Source organism: Phyllobates terribilis, unplaced genomic scaffold, assembly GCF_046119375.1.
Source record: "Phyllobates terribilis strain yellow unplaced genomic scaffold, ASM4611937v1 Scaffold_157__1_contigs__length_4398786, whole genome shotgun sequence".
In the NCBI taxonomy this organism is placed as follows: domain Eukaryota; kingdom Metazoa; phylum Chordata; class Amphibia; order Anura; family Dendrobatidae; genus Phyllobates; species Phyllobates terribilis.
The window spans coordinates 794953-812326 of NW_027362917.1; the positions used below are offsets into that span (position 1 = coordinate 794953).

The 17374-nt window shown below is 46.3% G+C and overlaps 1 protein-coding gene across 1 annotated transcript; it reads right to left on the reverse strand.

The window, feature by feature from the left end:
* Nucleotides 1-261: 261 nt before the first annotated feature.
* LOC141207014 (microtubule-associated serine/threonine-protein kinase 3-like) lies at nt 262-15088 on the reverse strand. Its single transcript, XM_073664367.1, has 15 exons — nt 15029-15088; nt 8646-8715; nt 8004-8071; nt 7726-7811; nt 6689-6897; nt 4645-4783; nt 4423-4555; nt 2971-3136; nt 2766-2864; nt 2401-2523; nt 2147-2256; nt 1954-2045; nt 1421-1557; nt 841-933; nt 262-607 (listed from the first exon to the last, which is right to left on the reverse strand). Exons 1-15 carry the CDS (start codon nt 15086-15088, stop codon nt 510-512), a joined length of 1683 nt encoding a protein of 560 aa, XP_073520468.1. The 3' UTR covers nt 262-509.
* Between the last annotated feature and the right edge of the window lie 2286 nt (nt 15089-17374).

Below are 17374 nucleotides of genomic sequence, written 5' to 3' on the forward strand. Positions count from 1 at the left end.
CTTTTTCATTTTTCATCCCATTCCAGCCTTATCTCTCTATATATATATATATATATACATATACATATACATATATATATATATATATATATATATTAAAATGCTCTTAAAAGCAGAAGTGTTAATATGTATTTTTTATCGCTTAGCAGAATGCAGAGTGAAGTTTGATAGATATAAGAAAATCTCAATAAATATAGAAGTTGTTTTTTTTTTTTATTAGGGATAGGGTAGAAGGATAAGGGATGAACAAAATCAGGGACAGAATCAGTAGACAAAATCATAGTCAGGAAGAAATCCGGATCAGATACCAGGTGATCAGTAAAAAAAAGCCAAGTCAGGCGAGCAGTATGGATAGAGCGGAGCCTGGTGACAGAGGCATTACCGAAACAAGTCCGGGTAGAGATGTTACAGTTAGAAGGCCACAGGTAGATGGTGAAGGTCCTTCTTTACAGGTCCAGCAGTGATGGTGGATCGGCTGTACTCCGCTAGATGCGGAGCTTTTCCGTCTTTTAGATGACACTTGGGCAACAGCGACAGCATGCAAATGCGCGAGCAGCCCTAGATAATCCACGCCGGCAGGATGATAAGATCCGGCGGAAGATGGAACCTAAGAGAAGAGAAATACATACAATGTAAGTGATGGGACTCCATATTACATGATACTACTGTGCGGTCAGTGTGGCCGGCCGGACAGCAGAGGAATCTTATTCACACAGATGTCCGGGGTCATTGTCAGCCATCATACATGTGACAATCCCATCACTGACAGATGACATCTGCTCCCCATGACTTATTCTCATCACTAACATCACACAACATGGAGATGATTCTCACACTTACCTCGTCTCTTTTTCCCCTTTTTCCCATTTTCTGAGTTTTGTTGGTCTATACTCAGATTCATTTCAGATTTTCTTTCCTCTTCAGTTGTAAATTCTGATGAGAAAGTAAAAAAACTCAGTAAAGAAATATTCTTATAGGATCTGCTTTGTGTACTGTATATAGAAGAATTGTTCTAGTCCTGTCCCCTATAGTCCTGATAATCTGGCATTGCATTATTATAGGGCAGAATAAGTCCTATATACCGTTCATGACCTAATCTGAGGGGCATTAGATGTATCACTGATATGGAGCAGTAAGCGCCCTGTGTGCCGCCACGTGGTGCATCACTAATGAGCGATATTCTACTATAGGAGACGATGTCTTCTTATATTGAAGTGAGTTCCTGGATGCTAAAACGTATTTTACAGAATCCATGAAAACAATTCCTGGATAAAATTAAGGAAAGAGAAATACAGTATGGGCCCATGGAAAATATAATTGGGATCCATGAAACCTGGACAACATAGGAGACCTAATACAGAAAAACCAAATATTTGAGCCTTGAAGTCAACATTCACCTTTTGATGCTGTACATACATACCTGATGATGGGGACGAGGAGGGCAAGCTGTTTATAGCATTGTCGCTATCAGATTCAGAAAGCGATTCTTTCTGCCTGTCAGGAAGAATCAGGGGGTCGGACCAGAAGACCCAGGAGGTAACTTCCAACTCTCCCATTCTATGATTTAAGAAAAACATGTAAATCACAAGTCAATGCAGAATAAAAGGGGTGGTCTCACTAGAAGAACACCGACTAGAGGGCCTAATAGGACATATGACTGTCATAGTGAGGAAGGTTTTATGCTCCAATCTACCTTCTATGGATCAGAGCGAAAAACAACTAGCAATAATGGCTGGCATGTAATACTACATCTCTCCTACAGTATGGGCAGCTCTAATACGCGTGAATGGCTGCAATTATGGGCTATTATCACCAACGGTTTCTGAAGCCAAAAGCACAATGACCGCTAATCATTGAGGCTGAATTTGATATTATGGTATTTATGTCCTATATTATGTGTTGTGCATATATATCCGCCTGGAACTCCCATTAATGACCCCATAATCTACTCACATTTCTGAGATATTTGTATTGGTTGCTGGCGTACACTCTGGAGGAGACTTCTGGTCCTCATCATTCATCGTTCTGGTAGTGATGGTACAGAGCTAAACATGGACAAAAACAAGATATGAAATACTTTTTTTTACTTTTAGAGGTCTTTTTTGTTTCACATATTTTGGATTTATTGATCACATACGGTACTTACTTTAGAAAGCCTTTCAGAAGATGATGTAAAATTTTGGAAGTCAAGGTTCTCATTGTTCTCACTTGTACCCTCCTCATCCTCTGAGACCGAATGGTCTATTTCAGAGTGATCTACAAAAGTAATGAAGTATTATTAGAGGTTGTTAGTATAAAACAGGCGTCATTTATCACAATATTAGTGGGTACTGATTATTACATTTTATGGAAGACAAGACAAACAGCCGCTTAGTCTAGATGATGTCTTCTTCTACTTACCGATAAATAAGCTGTTGTCCACATCTGAGGCAAGCTGAGGAATGTACTCTGGCTTCTGACTTAGAAGGTTGTTAAAATCTAAGTCACTCAGGAATGGATGACTCTTGATCTCAAGTGATCCTCCTGGAAAAAGAACAAAACAAAAGTGATGTGGACATTGTCAGAGATTGCTTCACATCTGAACAGTTTAACTTAATCTGAATTAATGACATAACTGAGTCAACATGAAGGAAGAAGACTGAAAGTCATAGTGTGGAGAACTAGAAATGGACAATCTGATAGAGAAGTGTTGATCCTCAAGGACATGAGTGATAAGTGTGATAGGTGAATATTAATACTAATATGAATAGTATTATATCTCTTACCTGTCCCAAGTCTATCTGCAGGATTTGTTCTGAGCAGCTCAGTAATCAGGTTCTGTGCATTGGGAGTAGGAGCGGAATTACAATCCCAAATTATGTCACCTGTTATACAGAAAATAAAATCTCTTTACTGGACTGTAAGCTAAAGCAAAGTAAACACCTAAACCAATGTAACTGATCAAAGCAATGGTCGGATCATTCCACTTACCAATGACAATCCTGTCATAAAGCTCAGCTACAGAATCTCCATCAAATGGTACAGATCCCGTGAGAAATTTATGTAGGATTATCTCCATTGACCACCAGTCAACAGGTCTTCCATAGCCTTCTTTGAGGATGACCTCTGGGGCGATGTAATATGGGGTGCCACATAACTGGAAAACAACAGAAGATAAAGATGAAAATGATAAAATGGTTATTATAACACTTTCTCGCCATAAAAACACAATGACAAAAGATAAAATATCAATGGAAACATTCTCTAGAAATGAAGAATGTAGAGAAGACACAATAGTGTGATGAGATTTGTAAAGAAAAAAAAACATATGCCAAAGGCAAGGTGAACAGATGGGGTATATTAGTTAACCAAATACCAAAGCAAAACAAAGAAAACCCCTTAAAATAGAATCTTTAATAGCTACATTTAAAAGCACCCATATCAATATATGAAGACAAAATGCATAAAATGTACAATATATGGGTAGTGGGATAAACGTAGGATAATTGACATGCAGGCTTGCCCTAGAGATCCCAAATGGGCTGAGATCCCGCATGCCAGTGGAGGTTGACACCTTAGCTAATCGGTTTGGCGCCCCCCTCCACATCGGCACTCCCTCCGTGACGCTATCCACCCCTAGACAGACATACACATATACAGATAATGATGAAAGGCAGACAGTCATGTCGCTGCTAACATGCTGAATGAAAAAAAGGCAATATTCAATGTATCAATTATATGGAAACAGGGAAGCTGATATAATGTAGTTCCACTAGTACAGATAGGATATCAAATGCACCAATCTATACACAATTCAGTATGATATATAAACCATCATTCAGAAGCCTATTATAGATACATAAAGTACATTAGTGCTGGCAATTACGGGCAACAAGAACAATATTATAAAAGCACGTGTGCTCAATTAACGGTAAACATAGGAACATAAATATGTCCAAAGTAGTAACAAGTCACCTATATAATGACATTGAGCATGAAGATAATAGTCTAGGACAGACGGTACATATAGACAACCTCAAAATCCCCCTGGCTAATCTATAATCAGGACTGATCTACACAGGACACGTCCAAATGTTGGGACAGAGCATTATCCAGTGTGCGAATTACAAAAAAGCATTTTAGTCAGCAGTAACCAGAGGACTTATCTGTAAATTGTCCCAACACGTTTCTCCCCCTCCTAATTTGGGGTTCATCAGGGGATCATATTAGGAGATAGCCACAATGAGTCAGTGGACAGACGCGGGAGATAAATACACCCCGATCGGAGAATACTGCTGCCGCCACATTTTATGGATTTTCTCTTTATATATTGATATGGGTGCTTTTAAATGTATCTATTAAAAGTTATATTTAAGGTCTTTCTTTGCTTTGGTCCTTGGAGATTTGTAAAGAACAAGCTAAATTCCTGTAAGTGTTACCCACCTCACGGTCCAGGAACTCCCTGGTGATGTCCTCCGCTAATTCCTTGTAGGTGTTGGTTTTTGGTATCATGACACCAACTTTTGAAATCCCAAAATCGGTAACTTTTATGTGTCCAGCAGATGTAATCAGGAGGCTGTGGAAGAGAAGATGGTTTTAGCCTCACAGACCGTATGATAATAAATGATAACTTCCCCCCTTTATTATACTACGAGGGGCACTTACTTATCCGGCTTCAGGTCTCTGTGCACCACACCGTAGCTATGGAGGTATTCCACAGCAAGAACCGCTTCTCCAAAGTATAAGCGGGCCAAGGGGACAGATAGAGGACCCCTGGTGCTTAGGAGGGTCTCACAGTCACCACCTATAGAAGAAAGGAAATATGACCGGTGAGTGGTTTATACAGCAGATCACCATGATGTATAATGGGAAGTGAGCGGAGACATTGGGATAGGAGAGAATATAAACAGATATAATGTATAGTGCACATAATATTAGTCTGAATCGATGGAGAAATGTCCTCCATGTAACTAATAACATAAAGTGATGTCACATCTCGTCTACAGCTGGAGATACTGACATGCTCAGTGCGGACTTACAGGGAGATCACACAGACAGTGGCGGACAGAGAAATCTCAGGGCCCCATAGCAAAAGTTCTAACTGCACGCCCCTTCAAAAAAAACCCTTACTGAAGTCAATCGATGTTCTCAACAGCAATACACCTTTTATAGCCATTTTAGCATATGATGCTCCCAAAAATGCCCCCACCCACAGACTGAGTTAGATATCCCCACAGTGAAATCTTAATCCAGTTTCACCTTACAGATATAATGTAGCGCCTGTCTATAATGTCCCCACTCAGTATGAGGCCAGTCACAGCCCCCTACTCAGTATAATGGCGCCCACAGCCCCCCCTACTTAATATAATGGCCCCCATAGCCCCTCAGACAATATAATGGTCTCCACCACTGCCCACTCAGTATGATGGCCCCCAAAGCCAATCAAACAGAATTAGGATCCCCACACAGAATAAGGACCCCCACTGCACACCATTCAATATGAGGACCCCCAGGGGGTGTAGGGGCATGTACAGTCACCAACTCAATATAGCGGCATTCACAGTCCCCTATAGCCCCTCACACGGCACACCATTCAGTATTATGGTACCCACAACCCTCAATTCTCAGTATTATGGCTTCCACCAATCTCGCAACTCAGTATTATGCCCCCACCAGCCCAACAACTAAGTATAATTGCTCTCACCAGCCCCACCACTCAGTATTATGGCCCTCAGCAGCCCCACCACTCAGTGTTATTGCCCCCAACAGTCCCTCCACTTAGTAGTAAGGCACACAATAGCCCCACTTCTCAGTATTATGGCCCCCACCAGCCTCAACACTCAGTATTATGGCCCTCACCAGCCCCACCACTCATTGTTACGGCCCCTACCAGCCCCACCACTTAGTAGTAAGGCACCCACCACTCAGTACTACCACCTCCACCAGCCCCACCTCTCAGTATTATGGCCCCCACCAGTATCAACACTCAGTATTATCGCTCTCACCAACCCCACTACTCAGAATTATGGCCCTTATTAGCCCCACCACTCAGTGTTATGGCCCCCACCAGCCCCACCACTTAGTAGTAAGGCACCCACCAGCCCCACCATTCAGTACTATAGCCCCCACCAGCCCTACCTCTCAGTATTATGGCCCCCACCACTACTTAGTGTTATAGCCCCCACCAGCCTCACCACTCAGTATTATGGCCCCAACCAGCCCTACTACTCAGCATATGGTCTCCACCTGCCCCATCACTCAGTGTTATGGCCCCCACCAGCCCCACCTGTGCAGTGTAAGTACTGAGACTCCACACTACAGATGCAATATTGTGGCGACATCGAAGAACCTGCAGTACACGGAGTCTCGGACCCATCTGCGGAGGCTGAATGGTGGATTTAGGACCTTTGGCTCCCTGATCCACCATTGTTTTCATCGGTATTCATATTCTGACAATGTGAATACCACTGAAATTGTGATGACAGGTGGTGGAATGGGGCCCAGTGCCGAGCGGTGCCAGGCCCGATCTGACTCACTGGCACCATAGCACTGCTGCACACAGATCAATGAATTTCCACGCATCTTGGTAATAGAAAACCTACAGTAAACGCACTGTGAGGATGTAACTGTCCTAATTATCCTAATTATAAGAGCAGTGATAAGATGTAAGCAGACATGGGCTGAATATACTACAATATACATGTCCTACCTCCTACATACTCCATGACCATACACAGGTGAGATTTTGTTGGAAAGGAGCAGAGCATGGAGACCACGAAGGGACAATCTGCGAATGTTAGGATGTCCCTCTCCAGAAAGGCCAATGCCACTCTTTTTGGAGTGTTCAGGTTTCGCTTGAACATTTTCTTCAAAGCAAAGATCTGGTGTGAGTCTTTATGGTGCGCTAAGTAGACGGCACTGGAGAGAAAGAGAATCAATGGTTAGAATGAATCTTTACTACAAGAACATCTATAGAAGTCATTATATAATGTTTTGTACTAATGTTTAATGCTAGAAGTCTGTCCGTCACTGGAAATCCATGTCTAGAATTTGATAAAAGATCACTACATAGATCACCTATGGGAGGTGTCCACAATGCCACGTCCGCCGGAGCCCTCACCCAGGTCACATTACAGGTGAGAGAATCTACTGAAATTATTCTTGGGCAGATTCACTACATTAGACCAGTAGATACGATTCAGTGCAAATAAAAGTTGGTCCAAATTAAAAGTGCTCCAATTGCCATAACATGACGTTAATTATGCTCCCGCATACCCCAAGACATAACAACATAATAAATGGAGGGGAGCGAAGGAGTTACAAAAAATGAAACCCATTATAGCCACTTGTCCTCTGTGCCAGTCTTTATTGCTGAGACCAGGGAGTAGACTCACATGGTCATGGTGGAGGTTGGGGGGTGCAGATGTCATTGATGAAATTTCGTGTCACCCCCTCACTTGACCATGTGTTGCCAATTACTCTTATCAGTTCGCTAATGGATTCCGAAAAGAACAGACCGGTGCGGAGGAGGGGGAAGCTCTGATGGGGGTGGCAGTGTAAGAACAGATGAGGGTCTAGGACAGGCAGGTGTAATATATTATTCTATTTTAATCCCTTTCCTTAATAGTTTGTTTTCCTACAGATCATATAATTTCCCTATGATAACACTGAAGGGAAGAGCACAGAGTCTGGAGCATTGTCATTGGGAACCTTGAGAAATGTGGATTATGCCAACAGAAAACTCACCCAAAACTTCCACTGCTGATCAGTTTGGATGTCCCATAGTCGCTCTTATGCGGCTGTCTTGACGGGGTCAATGATTTGATCACGCTCTATAAAAGAATAAGAAATTATATAAAGATATAGAAGCTGCTGGAAAAAAGCTCCAGATGCAAAAACGTCTCCCTTCTGTCATCTCCTCTTAGAATAGAGACATCCCATGGTTATATGGGGGACAATACTGGAGGTGTCATTCACACCCCATAATCTGGTGATACACCGACATCTCTCTCCATGATACTTACACCGTCAGATTCTTGGATCTCCGGGATCTCACAGATTCTACTGTCAGCATCCGCCAACACAGTTGTTTCTAAAAGAGTGAAAAAATTATGAAGAAATAAAATGTATTAGACGATATTAATCCTACATATATATTACAACAATATAACTCAGACATGACAAGATGTCTGTAAATGGGAATAATACTTATTATATAGGGATTCTAAATATGAGAACGTACGGAGCATCCATGAATAAACGTAATGGAAATGATGAAGGACTCCCCCAATCATCACATGAATGAGGACCCCCCCACCCTCGCTGTACATGTGAGTGATGGTAAGAGAGCTGAAGCGTAGGAGCCATATGCAGATTATCCTGGAAGTGCACTGGGGGCGTGTCACAGTATGGATTTCTTCTTCCACGCCCCCAGTGCACTTCCATGCTGATTTGTATACGGCTTCTACATTAGATTTCCCTTGACTGAGACATTGGATTTCTGCAAAAAATTATTACAGAGAAATGGCCAGTACAGTCATACCACAATATGCAAAAATGTGCTGACAGGTTCCCATTACACAGAATATACAGAGTAAATGTAAGATTATTCCCTGTTCTCTATAATATCTGGATATTTCTTGTAGGAGGTCGGGTGATCGGCTTACCTGTAGTCAGATCGCTGTTCAGTCCCGGGATTAGATTTTGCTCGTCTTTGGTGTCGCCTTCTGCTGTTTCCTGATAGATATAATATATATAATTAACATGTGGAACCTTACACTAAATCATCACATAGATAAATCAGGAAGGACTAAACCTGCATTTACAGATGCAGCCAATTGTAACTGTACAAATCAGACGTGTGCTAGAGAAGATGACGGCTCCTTACCAGGCGTTCCAATGAGCGAGCCGGACGCTCCAGTACACACAGGACTTTTTCGGCCAGGTCTTTAATAAAAGCCAAATCTCCATATTGAGATCTTTCTTCAGCCTACAAAGAGGAAAAGAAACAAAAAGGAAAATTTTGAGATGAGAAAGGTCACAATGGAGGAGGCCGCCATTGTATGTGACATTTGCTCCTCTCTGCAGATACAATAACTCTGGGGACTCATCGTGTTTTATATTGGAGGAAAGAAACTTCTATCCCACCATTATCTATAATATAACCAGGGATGGGTCCTTCTTTCCGAAGCCTCTATAGACTGCGCAAGCGCACTGTACGAACACATCCACACCGGGAGGAGGACGGGGATGGAGGAGGAGTGTGGTGCCAGAAATAGAGGTATGCGTCATTTCATCATGGCTATGGGGGGTCTCCTGCTAAAAGTGGGGAGGCTATGGAGGCAGTGGCGTACCGCCAATGGCGGCAGGCCACGCCACTGCTATGGGGCCCGTGAGCCGGGGAGGGGGGCCCATAGCAGTCGCCTGCACCGTGTATGCCCCGCATCGGGGCCCTTGCAACAGGCTCCGCTCCCAGGCCCGGCGTTAGCACCCGGGCAAGTGCCAGGTCCCTGAGCAGGCAGGGGGCCCCACTCCGCTCAGGGCCCCGGCACAATACTTACCTCTCCCCGTGCCTCCGCAGCTCCGGTGTCTTCCGCGTCCTGTGCTGTGACGTCTCAGGTTAGAGGGTGGGATGACGTCTTTCCACCACACCCTCTGCTGAGCAGTCACAGTGCAGAGCGGGAAGACAGCGACGCTGAGGAGTCCGGAGCAGAGCAGCGGCAGCAGGTGAGGTGAGTATGTCATTTTTTTTTTTTTTTTAATGTATGGAGGCCTGGGGCCCATACACTATATAAGGGCTCGTACACTGTATGGAGCACTATATGGGGGCCAGTATTCTGTATGGAGGACTATATGGGGGCCCATACACTGTGTGGAGGACTATATGAGGGGCAGTATACTGTATGGATGACTATATGGGGGCCAGTATTCTGTAGGGAGGACTATATGGGGGCCCATACACTGCGTGGAGGACTATATGAGGGCCAGTATACTGTATTGAGGACTATATGGGGGCCAGTACACTGTATGGAGGACTATATGGGGGCCAGTATTCTCTATGGGGGCCAGTATTCTGTATGGAGGACTATATGGGGGCCAGTATACTGTATGGAGGACTATATGGGGGCCAATACACTGTATGGAGGGCTATATTGGGACCCATACACTGTGTGGAGGACTATATGAGGCCAGTATTCTCTATAGAGGACTATAAGGAGGCCGGTATACTGTATGGAGGACTATATGGGGGCCAGTACACTGTATGGAGGACTATATGCAGGCCAGTATACTGTATGGAGAGGACTATATGGGGGCCAGTATTCTGTATGAAGAATGTCTTATACTGTGTGGAGGACCATAGGGAGTGCATTATACTGTGTGGAGGACCATAGGGAGTGCATTATACTGTGTGGAGGACCATAGGGAGTGCATTATACTGCGTGGAGGACCATAGGGAGTGCATTATACTGTGTGGAGGACCATGGCGAGTGCATTATACTGTGTGGAGGACCATGGCGAGTGCATTATACTGTGTGGAGAGGTGTGGGGCCATTATACTACAAGGAGGGCTGTGTGGGGGTCACAGTTGAGGGATCATACTGTGTTGGAGTCACCATACTTTGCCTTGAGAGTTGAGGTGGGGTACGGTAGAGTCATTATACTGTGCATGTGGAGGAATTCACCATGGGGGTAACATACTGTGTTTAGGGGGGGCACTGTTGTTGGCATCATACCTTATGGGGAAATAAAAGAGGAATCTAGGACTTCAGCAGGAGAAAAATTACTGTGTAAAGGCTGGAAAGTTATGAGATATGCTCTTCCTTGACCCCCGACAATTTTCACTTTTTTGGAGGGGCTCCATTTAGCGCTTCTGCTATGGGGCCCCATGATTCCTATGTACGCCCCGGTATGGAGGTCTCCTGCTGGACGTGGGGAGGCAATGGGGGTCTCCTGCTGGATGTGGGGAGGCTATGGGGGTCTCCTTCTGGATGTGCGGAGGCTATGGGGGTCTCCTGCTGGACATGCAGAGGCTATGGGGGTCTCCTGCTGGACATGCAGAGGCTATAGGGGTCTCCTGCTGGACGTGAGGAGGCTATGGCGGTCTCATGCTGGACATGCGGAGGCTATGGGGGTCTCCTGCTGGACGTGCGGAGGCTATGGGGGTCTCCTGCTGGACATGCAGAGGCTATGGGGGTCTCCTGCAGGACGTGCGGAGGCTATGGGGGTCTCCTGCTGGACGTAGGGAGGCCATGGGGGATCTCCTGCTCGATGCGTTGAGGCTATGAGGGTCTCCTGCTGGATGTGGGGTGGTTATGGGGGTCTCTTGCTGGACATGGGGAGTCTATGGGAGTCTCCTGCTGGACGTGCAGAGGCTATGGGGGTTTCCTGCTGGACGTGGGGAGGCTATGGGGGTCTCCTGCTGGACGTGGGGAGGCTTTGAGGGTCTCCTGCTGGACCGGGGAAGGCTATGGGGGTCTCCTGCTAGACGTGCAAATGCTATGGGGGTCTTCTGCTGGACGTGGGGAGGCTATCGGGGTCTCCTGCTGGACATGCAGATGCTAAGGGGGTCTCCTGCTGGAGGGGTGGAGGCTATGGAGGTCTCCTGCTGGACGTGGGGAGTCTATGGGGGTCTGCTGCTCGACGTGCAGAGGCTATGGGGTCTCCTGCTGGACGTGGGGAGGCTATAGGAGTCTCCTACTGGATGTGGGGAGGCTATGGGGGTCTCCTGCTGGACATGAGGAGTTTATGGGGTTCTACTGCTGTACATGGGGAGGTTATGCGGTATCTTGCTCAATGAATTGAGGCTATGGGGGTCTCCTGCTGGACGTGTGGAGGCTATGAGGGTCTCCTGCTGGACGTGAGAAGTCTATGGGAGTCTCCTGCTGGACGTGCAGAGGCTATGGGAGTCTCCTGCTGGACATGCAGAGGATATGGGGGTCTCCTGCTGGACGTGAGGAGGCTATGGGGGTCTCCTGCTGGACGTGCGGAGGCTATGGGGGTCTCCTGCTGGACGTGTGGAGGCTATGGGGTCTCCTGCTGGATGTATGGAGGCTATGGGGGTCTCCTGCTGGAGGTGGGGAGGCTATGCGGGTCTCCTGCTGGACATGCGGAGGCTATGGGGGTCTCCTGCTGGATGTATGGAGGCTATGGGGGTGTCCTGCTGGATGTGGGGAGGCTATGGGGGTCTCCTGCTGGATGTGCGGAGGTTATGGGGGTCTCCTGCTGGATGTGTGGAGGCTATGGGGGTCTCCTGCTGGACGTGGGAAGGCTATGAGGGTCTCCTGCTGGACCAGGGGAGGCTATGGGGGTCTCCTGCTGGATGTGCGGAGGCTATGAGGTTCTCCTGCTGGACATGGGGAGGCTATGGGGTCTCCTGCGGGATGTGTGGAGGCTAAAGGGGTCTCCTTCTGGACGTGGGGAGGCTATGGGGTTCTCCTGCTGGACATGGGGAGGCTATGGGGGTCTCCTGCTCTATGCATTGAGGCTATGAGGGTCTCCTGCTGGATGTGGGGAGGCTATGGGGGTCTCTTGCTGGATGTGGGGAGGTTATGAGGGTCTCCTGCTGGACCACGGGAGGCTATGGGGTCTCCTGCTAGACCTGCGGAGGCTATGGGGGTTTCCTGCTGGACGTGGGGAGGCTATAGGGGTCTCCTGCTCGATGCATTGAGGCTATGGGGGTCTCCTGCTGGATGTGTGGAGGCTCTGGGGGTCTCCTGATGGACGTGGGGAGGCTATGGGGGTCTCCTGCTGGATGTGGGGAGGCTATGAGGGTCTCCTGCTGGACCGGGGGAGACTATGGGGGTCTCCTGCTAGAAGTGTGGAGGCTATAGGGGTCTCCTGCTGGACGTGGATAGGTTATAGGGGTCTCCTGCTTTATGCATTGAGGCTATGGGGGTCTCCTGCTGGATGCAGGGAGGCTATGGGGGTCTTCTGCTGGATGTGGGGAGGCTATGGGGGTCTCCTGTTGGAGGTGGGGGGCTATGGGGGTCTCCTGCTGGAGGTGGGGAGGTTATGGGGTTCTCCTGCTGGACATGGGGAGGGTATGGGGGTCTTCTGCTGGACGTGGGGAGGCTATGGGGGGTCTCCTGTTGGAGGTGGGGAGGCTATGGGGGTCTCCTGCTGGACGTGTTTAGGCTATGGGGGTCTCCTGATGGACATGGGGAGGCTATGGGGGTCTCCTGCTGGACGTGGGGAGGCTATGAGGGTCTCCTGCTGGACCAGGGGAGACTATGGGGGTCTCCTGTTAGACGTGCGGAGGCTATAGGGGTCTCCTGCTGGACTTGGGGGGGTTATAGGGGTCTCCTGCTTGATGCATTGAGGCTATGGGGGTCTCCTGCTGGACGTAGGGAGGCTATGAGGGTCTCCTGCTGGATGTGGGGTGGCTATGGGGGTCTCTTGCTGGACGTGGGGAGTTTATGAGAGTCTCCTGCTGGACGTAGGGAGGCTATGGGGGTCTACTGCTGGACGTAGGGAGGCTATGGGGGTCTTCTGCTGGACGTGGGGAGGCTATGGGGGTCTCCTGTTGGAGGTGGGGGGGCTATGGGGGTCTCCTGCTGGAGGTGGGGAGGTTATGGGGTTCTCCTGCTGGACGTGGGGAGGGTATGGGGGTCTCCTGCTGGACGTGGGGAGGCTATGGGGGTTTGCGTGTGCGCATACTACGCTATCCAGCTGCATTTTATTGAAGAAACTCTATGTGTGAATTCGCAGACACAGTGTCTTTAAAAAAATGGTGCCGAAATTGTACCAATAAAAATGCTTGTCACCAGGGCGTAGAACGGGTTCAATAGCTAGTTATCTATATGGAGAAGTTTTGTGCGGAGCGTCCGCTATTTACCTGCTGCAGTAATGTCCTGATGTTATGGAGTAAATCCGTCACATACTCTGAGGTGAGATGACCTTGTTGGTGTTTGGTCAGGCAGTTCCTTACTAGCTGCACCACCAGCCGGTGAGTGAAGCTGAGGACGCCATCGGGTGGTAGAAGCACAATGTTAGGGCGATTGTTGATAAGAATACCCCATAGTGCTTGTACCTGAAAATTATCCAGAAAAAATCCGGCCATAGTGAGAAACTGTAAGTGCGCTCAGTAACTAGCTATGGAGCCAAAATGGCACCCACTACCCTGTGTACATTGTAGAAGTAGTGACTGTGAGCTGTGATGTCATAATGGGCGAGCATCACCAGTGATGTCATGATGGAATCTTGTGATAGAATCTTCATGAGGCGACTCTGCACAAACAGATGCTGCCGAGCAATGTGTACAGTGGAAACTCCATAGAATAAAATCCATCTCCATGTTATCATGACCGTTCTCTTTTATTTCCAGTTAGAACACAACCAGTATAAGGGTATGTTCACACGCTGCATTTTTGCAGCATTTTTTGTTCAACAAAAACCAAACTGGTGGCAGGAAAAACACTGAGTAAAATACGCACGTTTTTGCTGTGTTTTTAATTGTTTTTTATCCCATTCATTTGAATTGGTGAAAAACGCTGCAATGGCCCTAAAAGGATTGACAAGCTGCAGAATACAAAACACTAGAAAAGAAACGCAGCATGTGAATGAGACTTCAGAAATCTCATACACTAAGCTCGTACTTTAAAGTGCAGTGTTATTGCCGCAGAAAAACAGCCAATTGTGAACACACCCAAAAGATATACTCCGTCATATGGGAAATAATGTGTAGGTTTATTCCTCATTTGTCTTTTTTTTCTCCATAGAACATTTTAGTTTACTATTAACAACTGTGACAAATATTGAAGGTATTGAAGAATTAATAAAAAGTGATAAATTATTTACATCATTGTCATTGATCGTTGTGTCTTTATAAAGTTCAATCCTTTACCTTGTTGTGTTTAGGTCGCGAGATCGTGCAGCTGCAGGAGCGGTGAGCCGCTGTCAGAGTCGGCCAGACTCCCTATAAAGCCGGTTTCACACGTCCATATATTTCCAGTACCGGAAAGGAAAAAACGGTACCAGAGATATCCGTGTCCCGTGTGTCCCTGTTTGTCACACGTGTGGCAACAGTGTGCCGCATCAGGATCACACGTACCGGCACCTGGGAATTAGCGTTACATTTTAGTGGGTTTGATATGGTTATTTCTCCTAACATCCATCCACAGTTTTAGTAAAGTGCCGTGAGCAGCAGAAAGTGCACACAGTGTAAGATCCTCACCATGGTCCTCCACACAGTGTAAGACTCTCGCCATGGTCCTCCACACAGTATAAGACACTCGCCATGGTCCTCCACGCAGATTAATGCACTCCCTAAGGTCCTCCACACAGTATAATGCACTCCCTAAGGTCCTCCACACAGTATAATGAACTCCCTATGGTTCTCCACACAGTATAATGAACTCCCTATGGTTCTCCACACAGTACATTGCACTCCCTATGGTCTTCCACTAAGTATAATGCACTCCCTATGGTCCTCCATACAGTAAAATGCACTCCCTATGGTCCTCCACGCAGTATAATGAACTCCCTATGGTCTTCCACGCAGTATAGTTCACTCCCTATGGTCTTCCACACAGTATAATGCACTCCCTATGGTCATCCACACAGTATAACGTACTCCCTATGGTCCCCCACACAGTATAATGCACACCCTATGGTCCTCCACACAGTATAATGCACACCCCATGGTCCTCCACACAGTATAATGCACTCGCCATGGTCCTGCACACAGTATAATGCACTCCCCATGGTCCTGTACGCAGTATAGTGCAGCCCCCCAAAGAGTAAAATGCGGTCCCCCACCATAGGGTAAAATGCAGCCCCAGTCCTCCAGTATTATCAGGACATACTGATTTAAAAATAAATAAATAAATAAATACATACTTACCGCTCCTCGTTCCCCGCTGCTTCAGTCTCTGCAGCTGATCACCTCAGCAGCTGCCAGCTCCACTGTCTGGCACAGCGTGGCGCGTCATCATGCCGCTGCGTCAGACGCAGAGGAGGAATGATGGGAGAGGGAGTGTCACATGATGCTCCCTCCTCCATCACTGCTTTCAACCAGGGCCGGCTCCAGGCTTTCGTGGGCCCTGGGCGAAAGGGTCTCAGTGGGCCCCTGTAACACTGTAAAATAATACTCTTTCTGTATTATTTTTTTCTACTGAGGACTTCGCAATGTATCAATATCACGATATTCTTATAAAAAAAATGTATCTATTTATTCTTGGATTGTCCATTAAATAGAATCAGATTGCAGCAGGTACATACAATAATTAGTTATAAAGTAATTGTCCATTTGTCCATAATTAGCTTAATTGTTGAGATTCACCCATCTTTCCTTGGATCCTGGCTGGTAAATCATGTCTTTGTCCAGCACGTGTCCAGGCCTACATGTCATCTGCTTCTCAGCATGAAGATTCTTCTTCTGTGTCTTGTGGGGTGGGAAGAGCAAGAGAGCCCCCCCTTTCTGTACCATGGGCTTTTATAGCCAGTCGTATGGCACACCTGTTCTACATATGGTAGTGAACCAAAAATACACACACAAATAGCGCATGTCAACTAGACACGATGGCTGAGGCATAGGACTCAGATTTAAGAAAAATGATTATCGATTATTAATTATTTAACATTCCCCCCTTTTTGAGGATAAAAAGGACTGAAAAATCCTCAAAAGAAGACAGGTTTATCATTAGGATAACAATCATTTTTTCTTTCCTTCTTCCTTGGCAATATCATTAAATTTCCATAATAATAATAATAGTAATAATAATCTCATCATCGGATTATTGTTATATAATGATGTGAATTCATGTTATGGTAAGCCGTGACTAATATTCATTTAATATGTATAATTATACTTCCCTATATCTAGAAGCAATCGCGGGTTCAATCGTCATCGTCTGATGTCATCGGGTCGTCGTCTCGTCTTCTTCTTGGTTCTTTTATAACACAGTCTTTAGATGAAAACTCCTTTGAAATAAATGACAGCGTGTAGATATTGTACAGTCCATAATTGTATACATTATTGTTCAGTCCATAAACTGTACTGTTTATTAGAAAGATCATGTGTGTCAGATGATAAGAAAACAAAGTCCATGGATGAAATGTAGCTTTAATATCTGTGCGATGTCACCTGGACTTACGTTGGATCGTTCTGGAATCTTCCGTGTCGTCCGCACTGGTCTCGTGTCACTTTTGGAACAGATGTGACGTCTTTGGTCAGTAAAGCAAGGGTTAACTTGACAATTCCCTGCTTTATATAGCACCATAACCAGTACTCAGTCCTTTATATACAGGACACATATGCCAGGTATTACCTGCTCACCAGCTTTCATTGAAGCGTTACAGGTGATAGGAAACCACTGGAACGTGATGAAACTTGAACACAACACAGTTCATATAGGATCATCGTCCTCTGCCGTCCCGGTGATCAGTGGTGTGAATT